General features: G+C 44.8%; 2 protein-coding genes across 3 annotated transcripts in view; both read left to right on the top strand.

The window, feature by feature from the left end:
* LOC136607875 (oocyte zinc finger protein XlCOF7.1-like) overlaps positions 1-25,649 on the top strand; it is a 102,609-nt gene that overhangs the window by 11,955 nt on the left and 65,005 nt on the right. The gene's annotated exons all lie outside the window — the stretch shown is intronic.
* The window catches only part of LOC136608436 (uncharacterized), a 61,183-nt gene that overhangs the window by 32,036 nt on the left and 3,498 nt on the right, over positions 1-25,649 (top strand). Inside the window, exons 1-2 of one of the 2 annotated variants that reach the window (XM_066589109.1) lie at positions 1,781-1,877; positions 17,266-17,422. In XM_066589109.1, the coding sequence (XP_066445206.1) occupies positions 17,345-17,422 (78 nt within the window). In that variant the 5' untranslated portion in view covers positions 1,781-1,877; positions 17,266-17,344. Of the gene's footprint in view, positions 1-1,780; positions 1,878-17,265; positions 17,423-25,649 lie in introns of those variants that run through there. The other variant, XM_066589110.1, reaches the window with a different exon arrangement.

The raw sequence follows: 25,649 nt of genomic DNA, 5'->3' as shown, positions 1-25,649 counted from the left end.
GGAGGGGGGTGGGGGGGATTGATCTATTCAGAACCCACGTGGATATCTCCGCCCTGTCCCTCTGTGTGTTCTAGGTGCTCCAAGTCGCCATGTGTTTGTTGTAACGCAGTTCGTCCCTGGCACATAGCTCCTTCATGTATCTAATTTGATCTAGTACCTCTAGCCACATCAGTCTAGAGGGTGGCGAAGGGGTCTTCCATTTTTTCGGGATCACTTGGCGCCGCCATGATGAAAAATTTCAATAATGATTTCTTGGCCTGCGCCAGGAAACATCGACAGCAGCGCAGTCTCCGGGGTCACCTGTACGTGGGACTACTACCCCCATCTGCTGCGGGGAATGTGCTGGAGTCTGTGGTGAACCGTGTTGTATGCGGGGGCTGCCGCCCGCTGTTATTTTCCCGCCACGTCTCTTCTTTTTGTAGCTGTTAGGTTCTATTGACCCTCACAGCCTTTCTGCCTGTCAGCGCTCACATGCGTGATTACCGCTGCGGGCAGGACATTGCGGCACGGTTTATTTCACCGCGTTTTTCCACAGCGGAGGTCTCCATTAATATAGTATTAATGAAAACCGTTCGAAAACGATCACCAGCGGAGACTTTTCGTTTACCACCGTGGGCGTTCCCCGGCTCCGTCCGTGGGCGTTCCCCGGCTCCGTCCGTGGGCGTTCCCCGGCTCCGTCCGTGGGCACGAGCCCTTATGGCGGGACAGTCCCGATGTTTGACCTGGGAAATAGATTTGCATTAAAAACTCTGATCTGCAATTTTGCAACTTTTGTCTGTTGTTTTGTAAATAAAGAGACGGAACGCAGCGGATTTTTTCCGCGGATTCCGAAAATAACCTGCAAATTTTTTTTAGCACAAAATGTGAAAATAAAAAAAAAAATAACTAATTTTTTTAATGACCTCATTTGTAACGTGTGAGAATGTTCTCCGGAGGGACGGAACGATTGCGCAAGGAATAGATGGACATAAATAGGTAGCGGATTACGATAATGACATTGATTTATCTGCATCACGTCAAGATTTGCCGCAATCACAAAGCCTAAACGTGAGCAAAAGTCATCTTGGCAGCCTGTACGACTCCGCCCTCATGCCGCCGCCCCCTACTGTTGGTTGGGTACAATGGCTCCAGATTGTGGCGATCACCCAGACATATTTTACTACATATGTGGCTTTAATGCGACAGGAAAACAGAGGCAAAATATTAAGTCTTTCGTAAAAAATGCTCATTTTAATACTTTAGGATTAAATTAGCAGATCAGGACAAAGTCTGGGGTCTGTGGGGGGGGGGGGGGGGGGGCCGGAACCGGAAAAAGGGGATCCATGCCGTTAGCCAAGTAACAGTGACGACTACTCCATCTGCACAGTGAAGAGCGTGGGCCGTACTAGTCAGTGTAACATTGTATAACCACTCCTCCTTCTCACTACTGAGCTCCACCCCTTATATACTGATCACATGACAGTGACATCATCACAGGCCCTTCAGCCACCACTTCTCCTCACTGCTGAGCTCTGCCCCTCATATACTGGTCACATGATGGTGACATCATCACAGGTCCTTCAGCCACCACTTCTCCTCACTGCTGAGCTCCGCCCCTCATATACTGGTCACATGATGGTGACATCATCACAGGTCCTTCAGCCACCACTTCTCCTCACTGCTAAGCTCTGCCCCTCATATACTGGTCACATGATGGTGACATCATCACAGGTCCTTCAGCCACCACTTCTCCTCACTGCTGAGCTCCGCCCCTACTGGTCACATGATGGTGACATCATCACAGGTCCTATTGCAGTGTAGCAGATACAGAGCAGGTTGTGGTCACTGCTGTTCTCTCTGTTATCAGCCAGCATTCTTCAGAGACTTGTAATAGAGAGGTAAGAGGCGGCGGAGGGTCTTGTGGGGAGGTCAGACACGGTCCATGTGGTTATTACTACAGGGGTGCGGGGGAGGTTATCCTCCAGTGGAGGGGGGAATGTATATGAGAGCGCTCACACGGGCGGATTGTCCGCAGTATGAGGCAGAAATATCCGTGCGACTAATTCCGTCCCGCGGGAAAGTTCCCTAAGGCCGCCTGCAGACGAGCGGAAATCCAGCGGCGGGATTTCCCGCGGGATTTCTGCCGCTCAAAGTCTGCATAGGATTGCGTTAATAAACGCACTCCTATGCAAATGGCCGTGGTTTGGCTGCACGAAATGTCGCGCGGCAAACAAACCGCGGCATGTCCTATTTCTGTGCGGGGCTCGCACACTCACCCAGCTGCTGGCTCCGGTCTGCGCATGCGCCAGCTGCCCGGCAGCCGGCACATGAAAGAGCCGGGGCCGCCAGGCGCGGGAGAGTACGCGCTCGTCTCTGCAGGCGCTCGGGTCGGGTCCCGCGGCGAGAATTCTCGCTGATGGATCTGACCCGCTCGTCTGCAGGTGGCCTTAAGGCCACAGAGGAATTGTAGCGTCACCCCCAAGTGTCGCTCTTATGGCCAAAGCGGCCCGGCGTTGGCCCACGTGTCGCTTTTGCCGACGGAGCGGCCTGTCATTGGCCCGAGTCCCTCTGTCCCTTTTTGCCCTATAAATGTCCCTGTTTTTGCCCCTACTAACAGATTTCCATTAATAAATCTACAGTTGTGGCCGAACGCTCTCAGACTGACACAAGTTCTGGTTTTCACAAAGTTTTCTACTTCCGGTTTTTTGGGTCATTTAGGTCGCCCTCACATCGGTGTTCGGGGCAGTTCAAGGTTTCTGTCTCTGATTCATATTTGGAGGAGAGAAACTGATAGAAAACGGGAAAAAATTGACCCGTTTTTTCCCCCCAGTGGGTTTTAAAAAAGAAATCCAGCCTTCTGTTTCTTCTATTTGCTTCCACTCCATCAGGCTTTCGTTTTTACTTTCCCAGAATAATAATGCTGCAGATGGCGCCATTTTTCGGTCCCCAAAAAATTGAAATGTGACTGATTTTGTTGCTCTTTTGTTGATATTGCCAAATTCTGCAATTATTCTTTGGATCAGTTTCAGTGTGAATCCAGATTAGATGGGATATTCCATCTGAGTCTGATTGACTCCCAACGAGGCCGGCCATCGGTGCTAGACTAGCCGGTGCCAGGATTTCACTGCCACGCTTGTGGGGTTCTCATGTAACGGTGTGGAGGGTATACAGAGAATGGCGTGACAGAGGAAAACATCTAGTGAAAGGGGATCCTATAGCTGGAAACAGGATGGATGTCAGGAACTGTTCTATCAGTTGGTGTACAGTTAGGCAAATTACAGCTGAATACAATGCCAGCGCTCCAGATAATGTCCCCAAACCCACAGCTGGTTCCTTAAAACGGACGGACTATAACAGAAGACGACCAGCTCCAGCGCCATTGTGTATAAGAGACACAGAAGATGAGACTCCAGGGGGGAAAAGAGCACAAAAATCATATCACTGCGTAGTGGACAAACATCTCCTGGTCAGATGAATCCAGATCTCTGTTGCACCGAGCTGATGGGACATCAGAATTTGGTGCAAGCAGCATGAATCGGTGACCCTCCTGTCAGGTGTGAACAGTTTAGGCCGGTGGAGGAGCTGAGACGTCTGGAGGAGAATCCAAGACATCAGAGCTATCCAATATATAATGCTGTTATTATATATCTCATCCCTTACACATGCACAGCGGTAGGTTGATGATGTAAGGAATGTGTTCTTGGCGCACCCTGGGTCCTCTGATACCTGTAGATGGGCACCGAGAATAAGTACTACGATTCTGAAGGCTGAAGGAAGCCCAACGTGTTACTAGTCTGTGTGATAATAGTGGTTAAGATGGATGTTTGTAGGCTCCTTTTAGTATAGTTTTAGCCATGTTTAAACTCTGCTTTTTAGGTAGCTCGTTATTTTAGACTTCTTGGGACCTTGAAAGCATCCGGGCATAGCACCATTCTTGTCTATGCCTTAAGCCATTAGGACCAAGCCCTGTAAATTTACAAGGCTTGGTCCTGGAATTTAATCCTGCCCGATAGTAAAAAATAAAGTGAGGATTGAAACCCCTGCTTCTGCAATCAATCAGAAGCAGGTCGGATTGTCTGCTATTAGTCAAGGCTGAGAACCCGGAGGAGGAAGTGGTTTTTAACGAGTACACAGCGCTCAATGAGCACTGTGTTCTAGAAAGTGGAAGCGTTTCTTCCACTACGCGAACCGGCAGTCAAGTGACCCCCTGGCATAGCAGAGCTGCAGGGTCTCAGCAGACCCCGATGAGCTCTTCCAGTACATATTGTCACCACAGGGGTTGTTTTCCCCTGTAACTGGGGCTCCTATGGATGACTCAGCTACAGTGGAAAAGTAAACATGTGAATGTCAGCATTTATATTGGTTTGAATGTAAAATATGCCGGGGAGACCTGATGGAGCCAGAAGCCCTGCACCCGTGACAGGAGATGTCCGCACTGGGTTGGGATTTTCCCAGGGGTTCTCTGTCTTCCCCAGCTGATGACCAGACAGATGATGTGTGTAACAGCCCTTGGTGATGTAAGAACTTAACCTTTGTCAGATGTTTTTGCAAAAATGTACGTAATATCGCTCACTATACGCAACAGTATTACAAGACATTCTAGTACTATAATTGTGTTAGATTTACCTTCTTGTCCTTCTTTAAAGATGTATCAGTACCTCAAACACAAAAACAGTCTGTAATAAAGAATAACAATATAAATTTAAAAACTTTTTACAACACGAAGATAACTTTGAACTGAACACAACTAGATGTATAATCCAACGGGTGATCAGAGGATGCCACAGTGGCTGTTGGCAGCTGTGCTCACTGGGATCTGAACTCTGGATGTCTTCCTCAGGTCTTGCAGCTTTTTGTATTCTTGCATTTCCAAGCCTTGTTCAGCTATGTTCTTTTTGCAACCTTGGCAAGGGCTCAATGGAAGAGATAAACAAGCAGGAAATCACATTAAAGGGGGTTTCCAGGTCATGAAAAAGAGTAAGGCCCAATGTCCATGGGCAAAATGGAATTAGCCAATCCGCGCCAGTGTCGTGCACGTGTTATCCGCTCTCATAGGGAATCATTGGAGACCTGCAGATGCTTAAATACCTGTGGATGTAATTTTTTCCTGGCGTGCGGGAAAGCACCCACAGCATGCTTCATTTTTTGCGCGTTTTCCATGGAAGCCATCCGGTCCCACGGCACACCCGCGGATGTATTTATGCTGTGCTGCTAGACCGCAGAAAAGCAGGAGTTCAAACGAAAAAAAACTGTGCGCAGCATGCTGCCGGCGTGCCAAGCACATCCGCCGGCCCAAAGAAAGAAGATCCGGTCGCGACGGAGGACAGATCCGGACAGGTAAGTATATCTGGTTTTTGGCCTCATGTCTGTGGGGCAGGAGGGAACCGCTGCGGGATTCCGCATAGGGAATCCATGCAGGCCCGAATTTTCCCGTGAACATGAGGCCCAAAAAGGGCTTAAAATAAAACGAAATTGAATATTCATCTATCCCCAGCAGCTCTACTTCCAGCTCTGCAGGCATGGAGCCTGCTGCACGAAGCCCAGAAGAAGCGTCAGGCCGTCATGTGCCATACATTGTGCACAATGATCGGCACATGACCACCTGCTGCTTCTGGGTTCTGTGCGGCAGACATCGGGGGGTTATTGCTGGACGTGGAGCTGCCAAGATAGATAAATATTTAATTTTTTTATTTTAAGCCCTCTTTGCTTTTTTTTCTATGTCCCTATAAGGAGTTGTCAGGATCAAATGAAACTTTTCTATGTGTGAGTGTAACGTTGCTATAATGATATTCTTAATTTATATAGCGCCAACATATTCAGCAGCGCTTACAAAACACGGGAAAAAAAGATACAAGAACCAAAGATACAAAAACCACTGTTACATGAAGTAATCCATTGATGGAAACAGTACACACTACAAATAATGGGGTGATACAAAAGGTAAAGGGGCTGGAGATGTGCTCAGTATGGTGAGATGGAGAGTGAGGGATGCTTTACACACAGACAATGGTCAGACATAAGCCGTGTGGTGGTTGAATTAGTATGATTGCAAGGGGTGGTTGATTGCAGCTAGCAGGGATTGCAGTCAGTAGGACAGGGACCATGTTATCAGTCCGAGTTTGGTTTAGGCGATCTGGTATACCTCCCTGAAGAGGTGTGTCTTTAGAGCACGCCTAAAGTTTTGTGTGTCAGGGATTGCCCAGATAGTTTTGGGTAGCGTGTTCCAGAGAACAGGTGCTGCTCTGGAGAAGTCTTGTAGGCGGGAATGAGAGGTTCATATTAAAGGGGGGCGCTTAATCTGATTTAATTAGCTGAATGGACGATGCGGACTGGGTGGTGGATTAAGATGAGGGAAGCAATGTAGGACGGCGCAGTGCTACGGAGGCTTTTATGGATGAAGGTATTGAGTTTGAATTGAATTCTATATTTTACAGGCAGCCTGTGCAGTGACCGCACAGGGCAGATATGTCCGAGTAGCGGCTGGACAGGAAGATGAGCCTGGCTGACACATTCAGGATGGTTTGGTGGGTAGAGTCTGGTGCAGGGAAGGCTGAGCACCAGTGAGTTGCAATAATCGAGCTGGGAGTGGATGAGGGCAACAGTAAGCGTTTTTAGCGTGTCAGCGGTGAGAAAGGGTCAGATTCTTGCAATGTTCTTGAGGTGCAGGTGACACTTCCAGTGAGAGATTGGAGTAAAGCAGAGATCGGAGTCAAAAATAACCCCAAGACATTGGGCATGCTGTCTGGGAGCAATGGTGGTGCCACACACTGAATTGGAGATGTCAGGATGAGGTCAGTTAGCAGAGGACAGAAACACCAGTGGGTCAGTTTTTGAGAGTTTCAGTTTTAGGAAAAGAAAGGACATAGAGTTAGAGACAGCAGACAGACAGTCAGCATTCTGGAGGAATGCTGCGGTGATGTCACGGGAGGAGGTGTAACTGGGTGTCGTCAGAATAGAGATGGTACTGAAAGCCAAATCTCCTGTTAGTCCAATAAGGGCTGTGTAGATGGAGAAGAGGAGGGGGCCAAGGACCGAGCCTTGGGGGACCCCAACAGCAAGGGATAGGGAAGGGGGAGCTAGCAGAGGATACACTGAATGAGCAGTCAGATAAGTAGGAGAACCAGGAGAGAGCAGTGTCCTTTAACCCAATGGAGCAAAGCATACCGAGGAGATGTTTGTGGTTGACAGTGTCAAATGCTGCAAAAAGTTCAAGGAGAATCAGTAGGGAGTAGTCACCCCTTGATTTGGTCGTCAAGAGGTCATTTGACGCTTTAGTCAGGGCGGTTTCTGTCGAGTGTAGAGGGCGGAAGCCGGACTGGAGGGGTTCAAGAAGAGAGTGTTCTGATAAATAGCTTATAAGGCGAGAGTCAGCCAGGCGTTCAAATGTTTGCAGATGAAAAGAAGTTTGGAGATGGATCGGTAGTTGACAACATCGGTTTCTTTAGCAGTAGGGATATGATGGCATGTTTGAGTGAGGAGGGGAAGATGCCAGAGATCAAAGAGAGATTCAATGTAGTGGTAAGATAGGAGATAACCCACGGGGAGAGGGACCGGAGGATGTGTGAGGGGAGAGGGTCGCTAGTGCAGGTTGCAGGGTGAGCAGAGGAGAGCAATCTAGAGACTTCTTTCTCTTTTGTTGGTCTGAGTACAGAGAGAGCAGTAGCTAGATGCAGTACTGAGGAGACTAGGATCGAGGCTAGTCTGGCATTGGGAGATTATCTCCTGCCGGATGTCATTGATTTTCTTTTTGAAGTAAGCAGCCAGCTCTTCGGCCTGAGATCCATCGCTGGGGCTGTAGTTTAGGTTTGAGAAGGGAGTAAAAAGTGTCAGAGAGTTGTTTAGGGTTGTGGGATAGTGAGGAGATGACAGAGGTGAAGTAGACTTCTTTGGTATTGTGGAAGGCTAGGTTGTAGGTTCTGAGGATGAATTTAAAGTGGAGAAAGTTTCCGGCCGTTTGCTACTTTCTCCACAAACATTCAGCACACCCAGAGCACCACCAGATGAAGCGTGTTTGGTGCATGAGCCAGGGTTGCTTTGGTCTGCATAAAATTGATATGTGAGTGATTACAATGTCTGGGCAAAAGGCGAATTTTTTGCAAAAACAAAAGTCAAGACTTGAAGGAAGGCTTTAGTACCTCCTCTAGATTGGATGTAAGATGTGATAGGGGTGAGCATGGAGGCTCTAGTTTCCTTTTGTGCCACCTCAAGCTTGGCTACAAGATGTTATATGGGTGGTCTTGGAAACTCTAGTAGCCTGTTGGGCTGCCTCTAGCTTGGATATCAGATTTGATATGAGGTGGCATACAGGTTCCACATGGTATTCTGTGGCACATCACTCTACATTTGCTGTAACTGAGCCTCTAGATCATGCAAACTAATAGGCCATCAAAGTTGATGTCCCACACATTTCATGCATGTTTCATTGGTGATAACTCTTGTGACCAGGCAGGCTTTGGAAGTGTGACAATGTTATGAAGGCATTCCTGTGACTCCCTTGTGTGTACGGCCGAGCATTATTCTGCTAGAAAATTCCTCTTGGAAGCCCTGCTATGAGAGAGAACACATGTGGCTGCAGGATGTCCTGAACATACTACTGAGCTGCCATTCTCCCTCATACCACCACTAGGGGTGACCGACTGTTGTAAGTGATGGCCTCCAAGACCATCACACTAGAAGTGGGGGCAGAATTGAGGCACTCAACCCTATGTCTCCATATACGAACATGGCCATCATCGGAGCCCAAATGAAATCTAGATTTATCACTGAAGACAATCCGGTTCCACTCCATAGCAGTCCAGTTTCATTGTTCAAGCCACCACTGCAAATGGAGGCGATAGTGGTTGTCAGTGGCAATATACTCAATGGGAACCGTGAGACCAAATGCCCTTTAACCAAGTGCCTGGAAATGGTTCAAACAGACTCAGAAGCCTGTAACAATGGTGCCACCTGTCTCTAGATGGTGGACAGCAAAACAGTTGGCGGTCTTCATGCTTGTCAGGCGATTAGATAATCCTCTCTCCTGTTGGTCTGTTGAGGGTGTCCTGAATCTGGTTACCTTTTGTGCATGTCCTCATGCATCCACTGATCCCAACAGTTCCTAATATGATCAGAACGGCCCAAGTGGTGTTAATTTGTTGATATGACAATCGAGTTTCTCATAGTCCAATAATGCACCCCTTCCCAAACACTGTTAACTGGGTGAAATCTTTTCTCTGCATTGTAGCGGTGTCTAGTGGCCAACAAGCCCCACAAAAGCGAACGATCTTGCTACTCTTGCCCTATTTTTCTAATCACACCACAACTCCATTTATCTACCTGAGAGGCCACTGCATGTCGAGTTTTGCATATATTGATACTGGAGGACCCCACGGTTGGTGTATTCTAGATGCTTCACAAACTACACACAGCAGGCAACCTAGGGAGGCCAATTATCTCAGTTGTGGGAACCTTAACTGAAAAAATTTCAGGATGGGTAGAAGGTGCCCTTAAACCACTGGTGAGAAATACAACCAGCTACTTGCAGGATACCACGGACCTAACAAACAAACTGTCAATCGTAGGTCCCCTCCCCAATAGCGCCATCCTGGCCACCATGGATATGGAATCCTTATATTCCAACATCCCACACGAAGATGGACTGATTGTCTTCCAGGCACACCTTGAGGCCAATGGGGTTGCCTATGGTGTTACAACTCACGAGATTCATCCTCACACACAATTATTTCTCATCTTTGGCCAAGATATATTCCTGCAACTCACTGAAACAGCCACGGGCAGTAAAATAGCACCATACTATGCCAGCCTCTTCATGGCAAAACTGGAGAGTTACTTTGTCCTCCTGCTCCAGCAAACTGTTGGCCTACTTCTACTACGTTGATGATGTCATAATTGTCTGCACCAACATCCGAAGAAGAAGTAATAAAATTCCATGAGAGATTCAATGCATTATAATCAGGAGTGCATTGCCCTCTGACACACACACAGTAACTTATTACTGTAAGGTAAGGAGCTGTAAGACCTGCTGACATGTACGGACCGCAGACAGGATACAAATCCCCAACACAAAGCAGGACTACAAGATCCCAGGGACATTCACACGTTTCACGTCCAATGTTGTGTACCTGATGATCATGTGCAGTTGGTGGCCTTTATGTTGGAGAAACAGGACCAAAACAGAAAGCGAGGATGAGATCTCATCGCCACACAAGTAAAGAAAGACAGAATTACCTGTAGCTGAGCATTTTTCTAGTTACGGACAAAACCTATGAAAGTTGCTAATAAAAAAAAAAAAAGGCAATTTCAAATCTCAGCGTCACAGAAGAGCTTGGGAGCACAAGTTTTTAACCCTTTTTAGATACTCTGAATGAAACCTTCTGCATGAGAGCTGACAACTAGCGGTGACGTCAAGCGCTCATGCAGATTGTTTAGCCAGTAGTCATCCCGTGTAAATGGGGCATTGGGCAGGGACACCTCTATATGCGGTTCTTAGCTCCGTGGTGTGCAGTTAGCCCGTAGACTAATGTCTGCATAGCTGAAGTAGACTAGTAAAGCCCATGAACCATGGAGGATATACAGTTACACTCTTCTAGGCAACACCTTAGGAGACACAGTAACATGGCAGGGAGGTGTTGGGCTGTACGGAGTTTTCCATCTAATCTCGGACTTCTTTCAGTCTCGGATCTATCAGTTACGTCATGATGAAAAGCTCCGGCGGCTCTATTATACACCCGTTTGTATCTGTGTGGTTGAGCTTTTTCCTGCTAGACTTTTGTATCCCCATCGGATAGATTTCTCTATACACCGACCACCCGCCCTTGTGCCTTTCCTCCAGAGTTTTATAACAGCTATTAGTCATTATACTCTTTATCACTGGAGTTTCCACACTGAGGGACTTCTGCCATCTCTGATACAATCAGTGTCTTGAGGGGTGACCCATTATAGTAGAGCATATAAAATGGTTGTTCCCTCTCTTCCACACTGGGATCCTAATAAACTGTGAATTGTATTATTCGCCATCCCTTAGACCTGTGTTCCCCAACTCCAGTCCTCAGGGACCGCCAACAGGTAATGTTTTCAGGATTTCCTCAGTGTTGCACAGGTGATGTAATTATTGTTGGTGCCTCAGACATTGCCACAGGGGTTCTTACCATAGGATATCCTGAAAACATGACCTGTTGGTGGTCCCTGAGGACTGGAGTTGGGGACCTCTGGGTTAGACTATCCAAGAGGATTTTTCAGCTATTTGCCCGGCACCTTCTCTCTTCCTGGTTTTTGTTCATCACGGCTGGCATGATAAAGTTGGAGAAATATTTGGACATTTTGTTTATTTTTGAATATTTCCAATCTAATAGGATTAGAAATTAGTTTTTTTATATATTTTCTTTTTCAGTGATAGCCATTGTTAGCTTATATCAGTGATTGTTCTATTCTGTATTTATTGGTGCTACACCGTACCGCTCCTCTTGTCATATATAGATACTACATAGTATTACCTCATCTATCCTGTGTATGTATATGCTTATGTGTGTGTGTGTGTGTGTGTATTTCCACCTTTCTGGTCCCCTATACACTGTGTAAGTCTCCGCATCTGCTCTTCTGTATATATGGACACTACCCAGTAGCACTATTTTCTGTCACTACGGGACTTCACAATGCAATCGCAATTCTATAATGCTTTGATATAATCAGTATACCGATGGGATAATAGAGGGAGGCTGCTCTGTTACTGCCACTTCCTGACAAGGCACATTTTCAAGTTTCAGCCATGTATCATTTTGATAGCAAATTGCTCTATTCCGTTGCCAATCTACATGAAGTTTCAAGATCCTTCAGGGCTTCCATATTGTGCAAAAGAAGTCAGTATGATTATATTTATTTTTTTTTTTAAGGCCAAATAGTTGCATTCTTTGAAGCCTGCTGGCTTCTTCTTGTCTTCTTAAGTACTTCTGATTAAGCCTAGAACTATATTTTGAATTATTGTCTTGCTGTAATATGAACCTCTGACCTAATAGACGTACACCAGAGGGTAGTGCATTGAGTACTGTGGTAGCCTTTTTTGTCCAGTGTGCCTGTTACCCTGTCCACTGAAGGTGCTGCACGGCCCCGACATGTCCCTTTTTTTTTTTTTCTTTCTTTCTTTTTTTTTGGAATCTTAGCAGTGGCTTTCTTACTGATACTCTATCTCTTAAACCTGCAGATGGAAGTCTTCTGTTCACAACTGAAATGGAAATTTGTTTAATTTTTGCTGCATTAAGCTTTACTTGAAGATTTTGTGTTATAAGGCACCGATCACACGAATAGTTGACTTACAAAGCCTGTCATCTGACTTTGTAGTGGCCTTCTGTCTGCCACTTATTGTCTTGTCCATTTCCAAGAGCCTTTTTATAGTTCAAAAGTATTTTATCAAACTGCATCATACAAGACCGTGCAAACTGAAATGAGATAAAGTTGCAATAAAATATAGTATCAAAGCTAACCTGCTACTGTCTTACTTTATAACTACCCATCCTTTAGTGCAGTAGTTTTAACATCCCCGGTACGTGTTCTTCTAAGGATCCATAAGTCTAGGGGGAATAGAAAAAGGAATTACATTAATAAGAAAAAAAGGAAGATAGGAGGGGGGAGGGTAACACGGAGGAAGGGGAGAGGGCACAAGACTAATGAGTGGTAACCTGTCCTGCTTGATTAGGGATATAATATAAGCGCTCAGTCTAATTGCAATCTGTGATCTAATGGTAAAAAGCAGTTTATGCCAAGTCAAGGCGTGATGGCACCGTAAGGGAGCCAGGTGTTCAAACCTAGGGAAGAATAGACCTGCGTCCGCACCACCCATGTTGAATAAAATTTGGTAAATCTCAACTCCTCTTTAGCTCTTAGCTCCTCCACATATTTAAGATTGTCTAATGATTCCAACCACATCAACCTCGAAAGTGAAGCCATAGACTTCCATCACCTAGGAATGATCTATCTGATGAAGAGCCCGGAATCATTGACAGCAAGGCAATTTCAGGTGTAAGGTTGATTAGGCTTTTACAAACCGACATGTACAGCACACCCACCTCCTGCCAGAGTGGTTGAATTAGTGAGCAGGACCACCACAAGTGAATTAATGTCCCTCACTCCAGCACAAACCTGGATACTGGGTGTATATTTTGGCCAACCTCACAGGAGTCTTATACAACCATCTCAGAATTTTGTAATTAAGCTTTTGCATCCTGCTTTATATATTCCATCCATGAGTCAGGACATATGTCTTCCTCCATGACTCCCCTGGGGGGCTACTGCCTAGGTCCCACTCAAGTGTCTTGCCCTCCTCCGCTGTCTCTACCTCTTAGAGTATTCTGTATAAGGTAGAAATTTTCAAAGGTTCATCGGTGTTCACCAGACAAAGGAATAGTTTGCATCCAATTTTTAAACCATAATCTGCTTTCTGTGCCACAGAGTGGCTGTCCTCGACGTGTTTCCTGAAAAAAGCCGTTTGGTTAAAATAATAAATTCAGACTATTGTTGCATTTTCAGGTTAAAATTTCATATTTTTGTGTTTTTACTTTGGGAACTTTGAACAATTTCATATTATTAGCTTGACTTGAACTATATTAGTGTCAAAGGGAACTGGAAAAATAGTTTGGCCAGTAGTGAAGTAATATAGTATCTCCTGCATGTAGACAACATTGTTCCTCAGACACTCATCAGAAAAGAGGAAGAGGGAGGTTCAGTGCTGAAAAAGAAAACCAGCAGACAATTCATTAAGGAACAATCATAGAATGTAACTATAATTTTCAAGCAAGTTCCAAAATCCTAAGGTGGTCTCTCTATGCAGTCTGGTGACCCGACAGCCAGAACCCCTGGAGATAAGACAGCAGATGAGAGATGGAGCAGGGAGGTAACGGGAAACAGAATGACGGCTGGACTACCGGCTCAGACTTGGTGGAGAGGAAATACAACAGTGTTGCTGCTTCTGTTTCGCATTGGTGGTACTAGCTGCTGGAATGCCGAGAAGAGGAAGGAAAAACTAAAAACTATAGTAACTGTAACATTCTAGTGTTAAAGGATGAAACTGAATGGGAGCCGGCGGTAACCTAGATGTGAAATGGGGAAAAAAATGAAATTCCACCATCTTTTGGGTGCGTCTTGTTACTATGGTGTACACACTGCAACAAAAATGACCTGATAACTTATTCTATGGGTCAGTGCGATTTACTACGATACCAAATTTTTAGTTTTTCTTTGTTTGCTGTACTTTTTATTTATATTCAAAGATATTTAATTTTTTTAAATTATTTTCTGACCGCCATAACTTTTTTATTTTTTTCTCGACAAAGCTGTGCAAGGGCCTGACTTTTGCGGAACATCCTGTAGTTTCTATTTTTTTAATTACATTTTTTCTTGGAGACAGGGTTTTCTAGGAATGCCTCTCGCACTGTTCTCAATGTGGCCAGAAAAAACATCATACGGCATGCGAGGTGGACACAAGTGCGATGCGAGGCTTCACATTGCAAACCATGGTAAACACTTGCCGATCCTCGGGTGCAGCTAAAAGCCATGCCAGAAGATTGCGACTTCCTTGAAGTACAGATTGTCCCCTACTTGTGAACGTTTGAGTTACGACCTTCGCAAGATGCGAACAATCTGTCCTGCACAGTATGATGCAATGCTATGGTAAGAAACAACCTGCACTTGACGTTCAGGGGTCCTCTACAGTGTCCCACGATAAGATCGCGGGACGCTGTGCGTTTTCTAGGCAGCTGGGGACCTTCTGAAAGGCTATAGGGCTGCCTATGCAGAGCGCCTATCAAGCCATGTGCCGGTACACGGCGGCATCCGTTCCAACGAGCTGCACCACTCGTCGGAACTGTTAACACTTTAAATACCGCTGTCTATTCTGACAGCGGCATTTAAAGTGTTAACAGTTCCAACAAGCAGCGTGGCTCGTTGGAACTGGTGCCGGCTGTAAGAACAGCCAGCACCTGAAGTTGTATGGAGCGTGATCCATCCGCGATCCCCTCCATACAACCATTTGTTCGGACATACGAACACATGTACTTGCGAAGAGGCTCCTGGAACGGAACCTGTTCGCAAGTAGGGGAGTATCTGTAATGGGAGGCATTTTTGACACAAACTCCTCGCATCCGCGGGGCCACCGCACGTTTCCTAACACGATATTGTACTCGCCTGTGTGAAATTAGCCTTAGAAATGACAGAAGGTAGTTGTCGATAAGAGCAGATGGTAACTAAACTACATTGTTTTCTGTAAGATAGGAGTGCCGAATTTCTTTCTTTATATATAAAGATGAAACCCCTCACTCACTGATTGACTGACTCGCCAAAAATTCTCCAACTTCCCGATGTCGTAGAAACATGAAATTTGGCGCGAGCAGAGATTATGTCCAAAATAGGAAAAGTAAACTAACTCGATTATTCATTTCTAGCGCAAAAGAACTAGCGTCCAAATTTTACGTACGGAATCTAATTCTCTCACTTGCCGATGCCATAGAAACATGAAATTTGGCATAAGCATTGATTATGTCATAAATAGGAGAAGTTAATGGGTCCCAACTCGATTATTTAATTCTAGCGCAAAAGAATTAGCGTCGAAATTTTACTACATAATCTAATTCTCTCACTTCCCAATGTCATAGAAACGTAAAATTTGGCACGAGCATTGAATATGTCATAAATAGGAAAAGCTAATGGGTCCCAACTTGATTATTCAATTCTAAGCGCAAAAGAATTAGCGTCCAAATTTTACGTACGGAATCTAATTCTCTCACTTTCCCGTGTCATAAGAAACGTGAAATTTGGAACAGGCATTATGTCATAAATGGAAAAAGCTAAGGGTTTCCAACTCGATTATTCAATTCAATGCGCAAAAGAATTAGCGTCCAAATTTTACGTATGTAATCTAATTCTCTCACTTGAAATTTAGCACGGGCATTGATTATTATGTCATACATAGAAAAGTGAATGGGTCCCAACTCGATTATCCAATTCTATGCGCAAAAGAATTAGCGCCCAAATTTTACGTACGTAATCTAATTCACTTCCCAATGTCATAGAAACTTGAAATTTGGCACGAGCATTGATTGTGTCATAAATATGAAAAGTTATTGGGTCCCAACTCGATTATTCAACTCTAAGCGCAAAAGACTCAGCGCTCAAATTTTATGTACGGAATCTAATTCTCTCACTTCCCGATGTCGTATAAACATGAAATTTGGCATGAGCATTGATTATGTCATAAATAGGAAAAGTTAATGGGTCCCACCTCGATTGTTCAATTCTAGCGCAAAAGAATTAGCGTCAAAATTTTACGTACATAATCTAAATCTCTCACTTCTTGGTGTAATAGAAACTTGAAATTTGGCACGAGCATTGATTATGTCATAAATAGGAAAAGTTAATGGGTGGCACCTCGATTGTTCAATTCTAAGCGCAAAAGAATTAGCGTCCACATTTTACGTACGAAATCTAATTGTCTCACTTCCCGATGTCATAGAAACTTGAAATTTGGCAGGGCCATTGATTGTGTCATAAATATGAAAAGCTAATGGGTCCCAACTCGATTATTCAATTTTAAGCGCAAAAGAATTAGCGTCCAAATTTTACATACGGAATCTAATTCTCTCACTTCCCGGTGCCATAGAAACTTGAAATTTGGCACGGGCATTGATTATGTCATAAATAGGAAAAGCTAATGGGTCCCAACTCGATTATTCAATTCTAAGCACAAAATAATTAGCTTCCAAATTTTACGTACGGAATCTAATTCTCTCACTTCCTGATGTCATTTTATATATAGGAATTGTCGCATGGTTACCTCCATGTGTTGTTTCCTGGGTAACGCAAAGAACCATGCAAAATAGTGAACACATTTTTTTTCCTCGGTATCTCTAAAGTAACCACAACTTCATAAGATTTTCCGTGTGAACACCAGATAAACACCAGTACCAAATTAACTCGAGAGAAGCCGGGTATATCAGCTAGTATACTATATATCCACAGAATATGCCATGAATGATGGATGTGTGAGGTGTCAGAGGAAGAACCCACATTAAGAGGAAAATGAATGAAGAGGTGGCCACACATGTACAGCTTTCTGTTCACATCTATGGGAGATATGGAAACAGCTTGGGCAGCAACCTAGATATTTATGGCAAATCCCTAGAATCCATATAGTGAAGAGCCTGAGAACCTGATTCTATCTGTGATCAATAAGTGAGGATCTGTATTTCACACATGATGAGGTTTCCTGTAGGATTTAGAGCCTCTCTGTTTTATTTCTTCTAGCTGCCAGCAGTACTAGATCCCTCCAGGCGATCCCATTTTCTAACCCAAATTGGTCCTTTTCCTGAATGAGCCACCAAGGATGAGCAAGTATGTGAATGAAGTTACTAAAAGAATATTAAACATCACCTTCGAGATCATCTACCTGCTGACTGGAGAGGTAAGCTTTTTTATGATATTTTTGAATTATTTAACGAATCAGATTCTAGGAAGTAATAGGAACAATCCAGTGTCCTGTATAACGGCTTCCAGACCTTCCAAGTGAGGGAGAACTAAAGAACTGAACAGCAGAGAATGGGAAGATCGGCCACCAATATGGCCAGTTCTGTATAGTGGGAACCAATGAGCTAATAGTAACATTGTAGGAGCAATGAGAATGGGAAGTAGGCTCCTTGTAATGAGAAATCAACTAACAGACAGGAGCCAGCAGGATCACATGGACTGAGTTTGCCCTGGAGATTTGGATTTTTGTCACTAAGCTGACATTTATTTAGACAGAAGACTGTCTAAATAAAAAATCTGTAGTAAAATGGAACTGTTCTAATTTCTGATTCCTGTAGAACATCTAAAGGGTTAATAAACTTCCTAAATGCCATTTTGAATACTTTTGAAGGGTGCAGTTTTTAAATGGGGCAATTCATGAGGGTTTTCTGATATGCAGGCTCTTAAAATCCACATCTGAACTGAATTGGTCCTTAAATTCAGATTTTGTAATTTGCTAGTAAACTTGAAAAATTACTGCTAAATTTATAAACTTTGTGGAGTCCGAAAAAAATAAAATAACACTTTAAAAATGATTGCAGTATAAAGTAGGCCTATGGGAAATGTTAAATATATTCTGGTGTTTGACTATCTGTCTTAGAAAGAGAAAAATTCAATATGTCACGAAAAAATAATCTCAGAATCGCATCGAAAAGTAAAAGCATTCAAAAGTTAGTACCACATAAAGTGACCTGATGTCAGATTTAAAAAATAAGGCTTGGTCCTTAAGCCCAAACTAGTCCATGTCCCTTAGAGGTTAAATATCTCTCATGCTGCTTTCTCATGACCCTGAAGTACTTGAATACTTAATTGCATTTTTGTATTGTATAATAATAATAATCTTTATTTGTATAGCGCCAACATATTCCGCAGCGCTTACATAGACAGGGGGAATACAGAAAGACAAAAGTACAAACATTACAGAACCACGGTTACATAGTAATCATTTGATGGAAACAATAGGGGTGAGGGTCCTGCTCCAACGAGCTTACATACTACAAGTAGTTGGGTGATACAGCAGGTAAAGGGGCTGGAGATGTGCACGGTATGGTAAGGTGGAGAGTGAGGGATGCTATACATATAAACAATAGTCAGACATTTGGCCGTGTGACGGCAGAAACGGTATGACTCCAGGAGCAGTTTATGATGGCTAGCAGGGATTGCAGTCAATAGGTCAGGGAGCATGTTATCAGGCAGAGTACAGAGGGGTTTATTTAGGGAATGCGGTATGCCTCCCTGAAGAGGTACGTTTTTAGAGCACGCCTGAAGTTCTGCGAGTCCTGGATTGCCCGGGTGGCCTTTGGTAGTGTGTTTCAGAGGACCGGTGCTGCTCTGGAGAAGTCTTGGAGGCAGGAATGAGAAGTTCGAATTAAAGGGGAGCTCAGTCTGCTTTCGTTAGCAGAGCGGAGAGCCTGGGCTGGGTGATGGATTGAGATGAGGGAGGCAACATAGGGGGGCGCTGCGCTGTGGAGGGCTTTGTGGATGAAGGTAGCGAGTTTAAATTGAATTCTATATTTGACGGGCAGCCAGTGCAGTGGCTGGCACATGGCAGAGGCATCTGAGTAGCGGCTGGACAGGAAGATGAGCCTGGCTGCCGCATTCAGGATGGATTGGAGGGGGTAGAGTCTGGTGCAGGGGAGGCCGATCAGCAACGAGTTGCAATAATCGAGCCGAGAGTGGATGAGGGCAACAGTAAGAGTTTTTAGTGTGTCCACGGTGAGAAAAGAGCGGATTCTTGTGATGTTCTTGAGGTGCAGCTGACATGTTCGGGCGAGAGATTGGATGTAGGGGGTAAATGATAGATCGGAGTCGAATATGACCCCAAGGCAGCGGGTAAGCTGTCTGGGAGTTATGGTGGCGCCACACACTGAGATGGAGATGTCAGGATGAGGTCGGTTAGTAGAGGGTGGAAATACCAGTAAGTCAGTTTTAGAGAGGTTTAGTTTTAGGTAGAGAGAGGACCTAGTGTCAGAGACAGCGGACAGACAGTCGGTGAGATTTTGGAGGAAAGGTGCAGAGATGTCATGGGAAGAGGTGTATAGCTGGGTGTCGTCAGCATAAAGGTGGTATTGGAGGCCAAATCTCCTAATGGTTTGTCCAATAGGGGCTGTGTAGATAGCGAAAAGGAGAGGGCCGAGGACCTAGCCCTGGGGGACCCCAACAGCAAGGGGAAGAAGAGGGGAGGTAGAGCCAGCAAAGGAGACGCCGAAAGAGCGGTCAGATAGTTAAGAGTAGAACCAGGAGAGAGCGTCCTTTGAACGTGCAACCTCAATAACCTAAATCAACGGCACAACTGTGCAAAAGGAAACAAAAACTAAAGGGGAATGCTCTCCCTATCGTCCCCTAACCCGGGAGGGGGCCCTGCCTACTCGGCAGACCGACCGCGCTAAGTGCGAGCCTGCACTCGAACCTGGGCCACTGACCAGTCCCTCACTGGGGGCCCTAGCACAAAACAGAAGGAGAAACAAAACAAAAGCAAACAGTAAAGAACTTAGCTTCAAATAAAGAGCTTCCACCACTCTGTGTTGCTCCGACGCTGTCCAATATAGGACTGAAGTGAATTGACCAGCACAGGAGTAACAGTTAGCACTGCTTAAATAGGAGCAGAGCTACTTAGCCCCAGGTGCTGACTGACATTAATCTTGCAACCACCACACCTCTTAGCTCCAGGAGAGTTAGGAATGCTGCTAAACCCTGGTCTGGCCTGAGAGCAAGGTGGAAACCTCAGAACGGCTGCAACAGCAGTGTCCTTTAGCTGATGGAGCAAAGCATACTGAGGAGGAGTTTGTGGTCAACCGTGTCAAATGCTGCGGAGAGGTTGAGGAGGATCAGTAGGGAGTAATCGCCCCTGGATTTGGCTGTCAGTAGGTCATTGGATACCCTTGTAAGGGCAGTTTCTGTCGAGTGTTGGGGCTGGAAGCCAGACTGTAGGGTGTCTAGGAGAGAGTTTTCTGATAGATAGCTTACAAGGCCGGAGTAAAATAGGCATTCTAGTAGTTTAAGGATGAAGGGGAGATTAGAGATGGGTCGGTGGTTGGGAGCATCAGCCGTGTCGAGATACATATCAATTCTAAGATTTAAGCATTATGGTATCTGATTTACATTTTAGTTATTCAACTATTTTACTATCTATATTCTTGTTTATTTTATGATTTCACTCATCTAACCTTGTGGATCTGAATAACGGTACATATATTTAACTTAAATGGCTACATCTCAGGGCCAAGAGCTAACTAAAAGTTTTCAATGTCATTTTTGTTTCTTGCAATGTGAAATTATTAAGAAATACTTATTTGAAAGTTGGAAAGATTTTCACTGTTGACCAGTGTTATTTAGAGGTTATTTCCATCATGTTCTCTCCTTTACTTTCTTTTTTTCAGGAACAAATATTACTGCCGTAATGATTTAAAATAACCGTGTTACATCTTACTGGTGCTGGATAGGAGCCGCGGGTTAAGTAGCCGTGTGGGACTGGAGAGTAGTCAGGAAGAAGCCGGAGGTTTCAGCAGGTAGTCACGTTTGCAGTACAAATGGATGACGCAGGTAGCGTTGTTGGGAGGAGAGCCAGGAGTCAATAGTAGGTAGTCACATTTGCAGTGCAAATGGATGAGGCAGAAAGCAGTCAGGAGGAGAGTCAAGAGTTAATCACAACATGCAGGTTAGGAAATGCAGCTTGATAAAGGCAGTGGAGCGCAATAATCACACGCTGGTTCAGTGGCAGGGTTAGGCTTTTGTAATAAGCCTAATCAGGAAACAGAGGCAAGGTCAGGACCAGTAGACAGGGACTAGATTAGCATGGAACATAGAACAAGGCTAGAGTCATGCAGAGTAACTTGTCTGGATTGCTTATTAGTGATAGCTACTGACTGGAGTGCAGGAGATCCCCAGTTCGATCACTGACAATGGGCCCCTCCTTCGAGGATGAACTCTGAACATCCCAGGACCTGGTTTACCAGGGTACTTCTTGTGAAACTCCTTTTGTGAGCATTGGAGCATGCATATTTTTTTTTCTCTGGCTCCCAGGAGTTCTCCTCTGACCCATATACTTTACTGCATCAGGTGTGAAGTCTTCCTCGGTGCCTTCGGGAGTCCAAGATTTCTTCTATGATGAGCTTATCATGCCCCTGAACCTTCGCAAGAGGGGGAGGCAATTGTTGTCTTCCCCTGAAGGTATTCTCCTGAAACGTCTTTAACAAGGACACATGGAAAACCGGGTGAATTCTCTGGCTGCTCAGGAGTTTCAAGCGAAAAGCTATGTGGCTGCCCCTCGCTGAGATTGGGAAGGGGCCAATGAATCTTGGCCCAAATTTAGGAGAGGGTACGTGGGACTTAAGATTCTTAGTGGACAACCATACCTTCTCTCCAACCCGGTAGATCAGGGCTGCTTAGCGGTGTCTGTCTGCCGCTTTGCTGTAGACCTCCTTCCCGCAATGCTTCCTTCAACTTCTTCTGAGCCTCAGCTAACTCCATCAGTCTGTGATTGACAGTCAGGACAGGAGTCTTGAGAGGAAGGCCTGGAGCAAAAACAGGATGCATACCGTAGTTAGCATAGAACTGGGCTCTGGGCGGTTGAGCTGTGTTGGGCATTGTTGTATGTGAACTCTGCTGTAGATAATTAATCCACCCAGTCATCCTGGAGATGGGACATGAAGCAGCAGAGATACTGCAGCAGAGTCTGGTTTGTTCTCTCAGTCTGGCTGTTAGACTGAGGATGAAAGGCAGAGAGATTCATGGTAGTTCCCAGGGCCGTTCAGAAGTGTCTTCAGAACTTTTAGGTGAACTGAACCTCTCTGTCCGAGACCACATCATCCAGAATTCCATGTAGTGAGAAAACGTTACGGATCATCAACTGCGTGGTGTGTTCGACAGTGGGAGTCTTTTCTATGGGGATGAAGTGAGCCATCTTCGTGAGTCGCTCCACGACCACAAGGAGGAATGAAGCAGGAGTTCCAGATTTTTTTGTAACTCCAAGGTGACTGGCCAGCTTGGAAGCGTAGACGAGTTTGAGGACTTTGAGTCAACCAGCCTCAGGAATGTGTAGTTGGTGTTCTCGCCTCCAAAGTTCATTCTTGAAAGAGAGCTTCATGTCCTTAGAAGGATGACACAGAGAAGGGTCACTTTCATAGCCTCCCTTAAGCTTTGTTAGGAGGTCCTCAGAATGCAGGCTACCCAAAAACTTTCTTGGAGACAAAATTGTGTAGTCTGTATGTGACTTTTCTTCAGCCTCAGAAAATACCCTGGACAATGCATCTGCCTTGCCATTTTGGGATTTGGGGCGGTAGGACACAGTAAAAATGAAACCTGGAGAAGAACAGGGCCCATCGTGCTGGTCTTGCAGATAATCTCTTGGCAGTATGTAGAAGTTCTAAATTCTTATGGTCAGTAAGAACCGTTACTAGATGATGGACTCCTTCCATTTGGTGCCTCCATTTGGTGAAAGCCACATTGATGGCCAAATGTTTCTTGTTCCCGAGATCATAGTTTTTCTCCGCGGGTAATGGGGGTGTAGGACAGAAATGCACAAGGATGTAGTTGCATTTTCTCTCTGACTTGTGATAGGATAGCTCTTACAGCGTAGTCGGAGGCATCCACCTCTATGACAAAAGACAATTCCGGTCTCGTGTGGATCCGTACTGGTGCTGAAGTAAACAGAGTCTTTAGTTTCTCCAAAGCGACTTGTTCCTCCCGGACCAGGAAAATGTGTGCTTTCTTTATGAGGGAGGTTAAGGGAGAGATGACTTTTTAAAAGTCCTTGATAAATCTTCTGAAGAATTTAGCGAAACTGATCAGGTGCTGTACTTCCTTCAAATTTATTGGAACAGGCCAATCCAGGATGGCTTTAATCTTGCTGGGTTCCATACTTAAGCTGTCTGAGGAAATAATGTATCCCAGGAATTGCATTTGGGTCTGTTCAAACTCACACTTCTCTAGCTTGATGTAGAGGTTCTTCTTTTGGAGTCGTTGTAAGACCACACGAACGTGCCTGCGATGTTCATCCAAATTGTCAGAGAAGATGTGGATGTCGTCGAGATATGCCACTACGAATTGATCCAACAGGTCCCAAAATATGTCATCGATAAAGTGCTGGAAGGTAGCCGCAGTATTGCAAAGACCAAACGGCAATACTAGAGATTCAAAGTGTCCATATCTTGTTCTCAAATCCATTTTCCATTCATCTACAGGGCGGATCTGTATCACATTATATGCTCCTCTGAAGTCCGGTTTAGTAAAGACCTTGACTGCCACAAAGCCTCTCCAGCAGTTCTGGGATAAGCGGGAGAGGATAGCAATTCTTAATAGTAATTTGTTTGGTTCCTGGTAATCAATGCATGGTCAAAGATTAGAATCTTTCTTTTCAATGAAGAAAATGGGTGCTTCCGCCGGGGAGGAAGAGGGCCAGATGAAACCCTTCTTTAGATATCTCGCCAAATTTTCCCAAAGGGTCTTTTACTCTGGTTCTGAGTTGTTGTAGATAAGCCCAAATAGAATAAAAGATCCAGGGATCAGCTCAATAGGACAATCATATGACCGATCAGGTGGCAGCTAGTCAGCTTTCTTCTTGCTGCAGACATCTCTGAACATCTGGTAGTGAACTGGTAATTTTTCAAAGTCTTGTTGACCATCCTTGAGGTCTTGCACTGGTTTGAGGGCAGATGGTGTCATCTGGCAGTTCTCTTTACAGTATTCTGAAGGGATAGCAATGGTCCTTGTTTCCTTATTGATAGCGGGATTATGGGTAAAGAACCAGGGGATCCCGAGAATCCCTGAAAATTTAGGGGACAAGATGAGCTGAAAGCTGATCGTTTCTTGATGGTCAGGTTTCATGCAGAGCTCCAGTTTGATTGTCTCCCATGTGACAGTTTCCAAGGACAAGGATGACTTATCCACTGTTTCCATATCAATCAGTAGATGCTTAATCCTGGTGGCAATCTTTTATCAAGAGTGAATTTTAAGTCCATGAAGTTTCCTCCCACTCCTAAATCCAACATTGCTGAGCACTGTGTCTCCTGTTTTCCAGTTAAGATGTCTATTAGGAGGACAATATGGATGAGTGCGGGAAGGGTTTTCATACCATATTGAACTACCGGTGCAAATACTGATGTTTGGTGACTTATTTGGACAGGTTAAGGCAAAACGTTCCGAGCTTCCACAGTAAAGGCACAGATTTTCAGCATCTCATCTTAATTTTTCAGTGATGGAGTGGGGTTTGCAGATTATGTCAACCTGCATTGATTCTTGTGCAGCTTCAGTCCCTTGCTGGGGACTCCACATGGATTGACTAAAGGAGTAAGGGGTGTTGGTGCCCAAACTCCGTCTCTTTTTTTCACTGCTCAAAAAGTCTGTGGTCAATTCGAATGCACAGCTGGATATAATCTTCTGGGTTTTCAGGGGTCGCCACTCTAGAAAGTTCATCTTTTACCCACTCAGATAATCCACAATGAAATTGGCTCTGTTGTGCACCTGGGTTCGACGTGTTATTAGTCAATGACGAAATTCTACATTATACTCTGCAACAGAACATCGCCGAAGTCGAAGATTATGTAAATTCCCTTCGTCCATATCACAATGGTTAAGGTAATTAAAAATTTGACTCATAGCGCTCGTGAAGGGATCGAGGCTATCAAGAAGATTACTATTGGTCAAGCACCTCATCAGTGAGGCAGTTAATGATAAAGAATACCTATTTCTGGTAACTAGTAAACAAGGTGGGCTGCATCTAAAAATAAATCCGGCATTTATTTAGGAAAACCCGGTATTGACAACGATCACCTGTAAATTTTGCTAGCAGTGGCATATGGATGTCCAAACCAGAATTGCGCATGTCCAAGAGTTGCCTCTGTAACCCCTTTATCTCTCAATGAATACTAGCAACCTTTTCATGGTAGGAAGCACAGAGTGGCCACTACGGGATTCATGTTTGTGTATGATTTTATAACATCTTACCAGTGCTAGGTAGGAGCCGTGGGTGTAGTAACTGTGCGGGACCAGACAGTAGTCAGGAGGAAACTGGAGGTTGTCAGCAGGTAGTCACGTTTGCAGTACAAATGGATGAGGCGTAAAGCATAGTCAAATGGAAAGCCAGGAATTGTTATCGGGAGGCCTTGGTTGCAGTACAAATGGATGAG

Source organism: Eleutherodactylus coqui, chromosome 1, assembly GCF_035609145.1.
Source record: "Eleutherodactylus coqui strain aEleCoq1 chromosome 1, aEleCoq1.hap1, whole genome shotgun sequence".
Taxonomy (NCBI): domain Eukaryota; kingdom Metazoa; phylum Chordata; class Amphibia; order Anura; family Eleutherodactylidae; genus Eleutherodactylus; species Eleutherodactylus coqui.
This window is presented reverse-complemented; position numbering and strand designations above follow the sequence as displayed.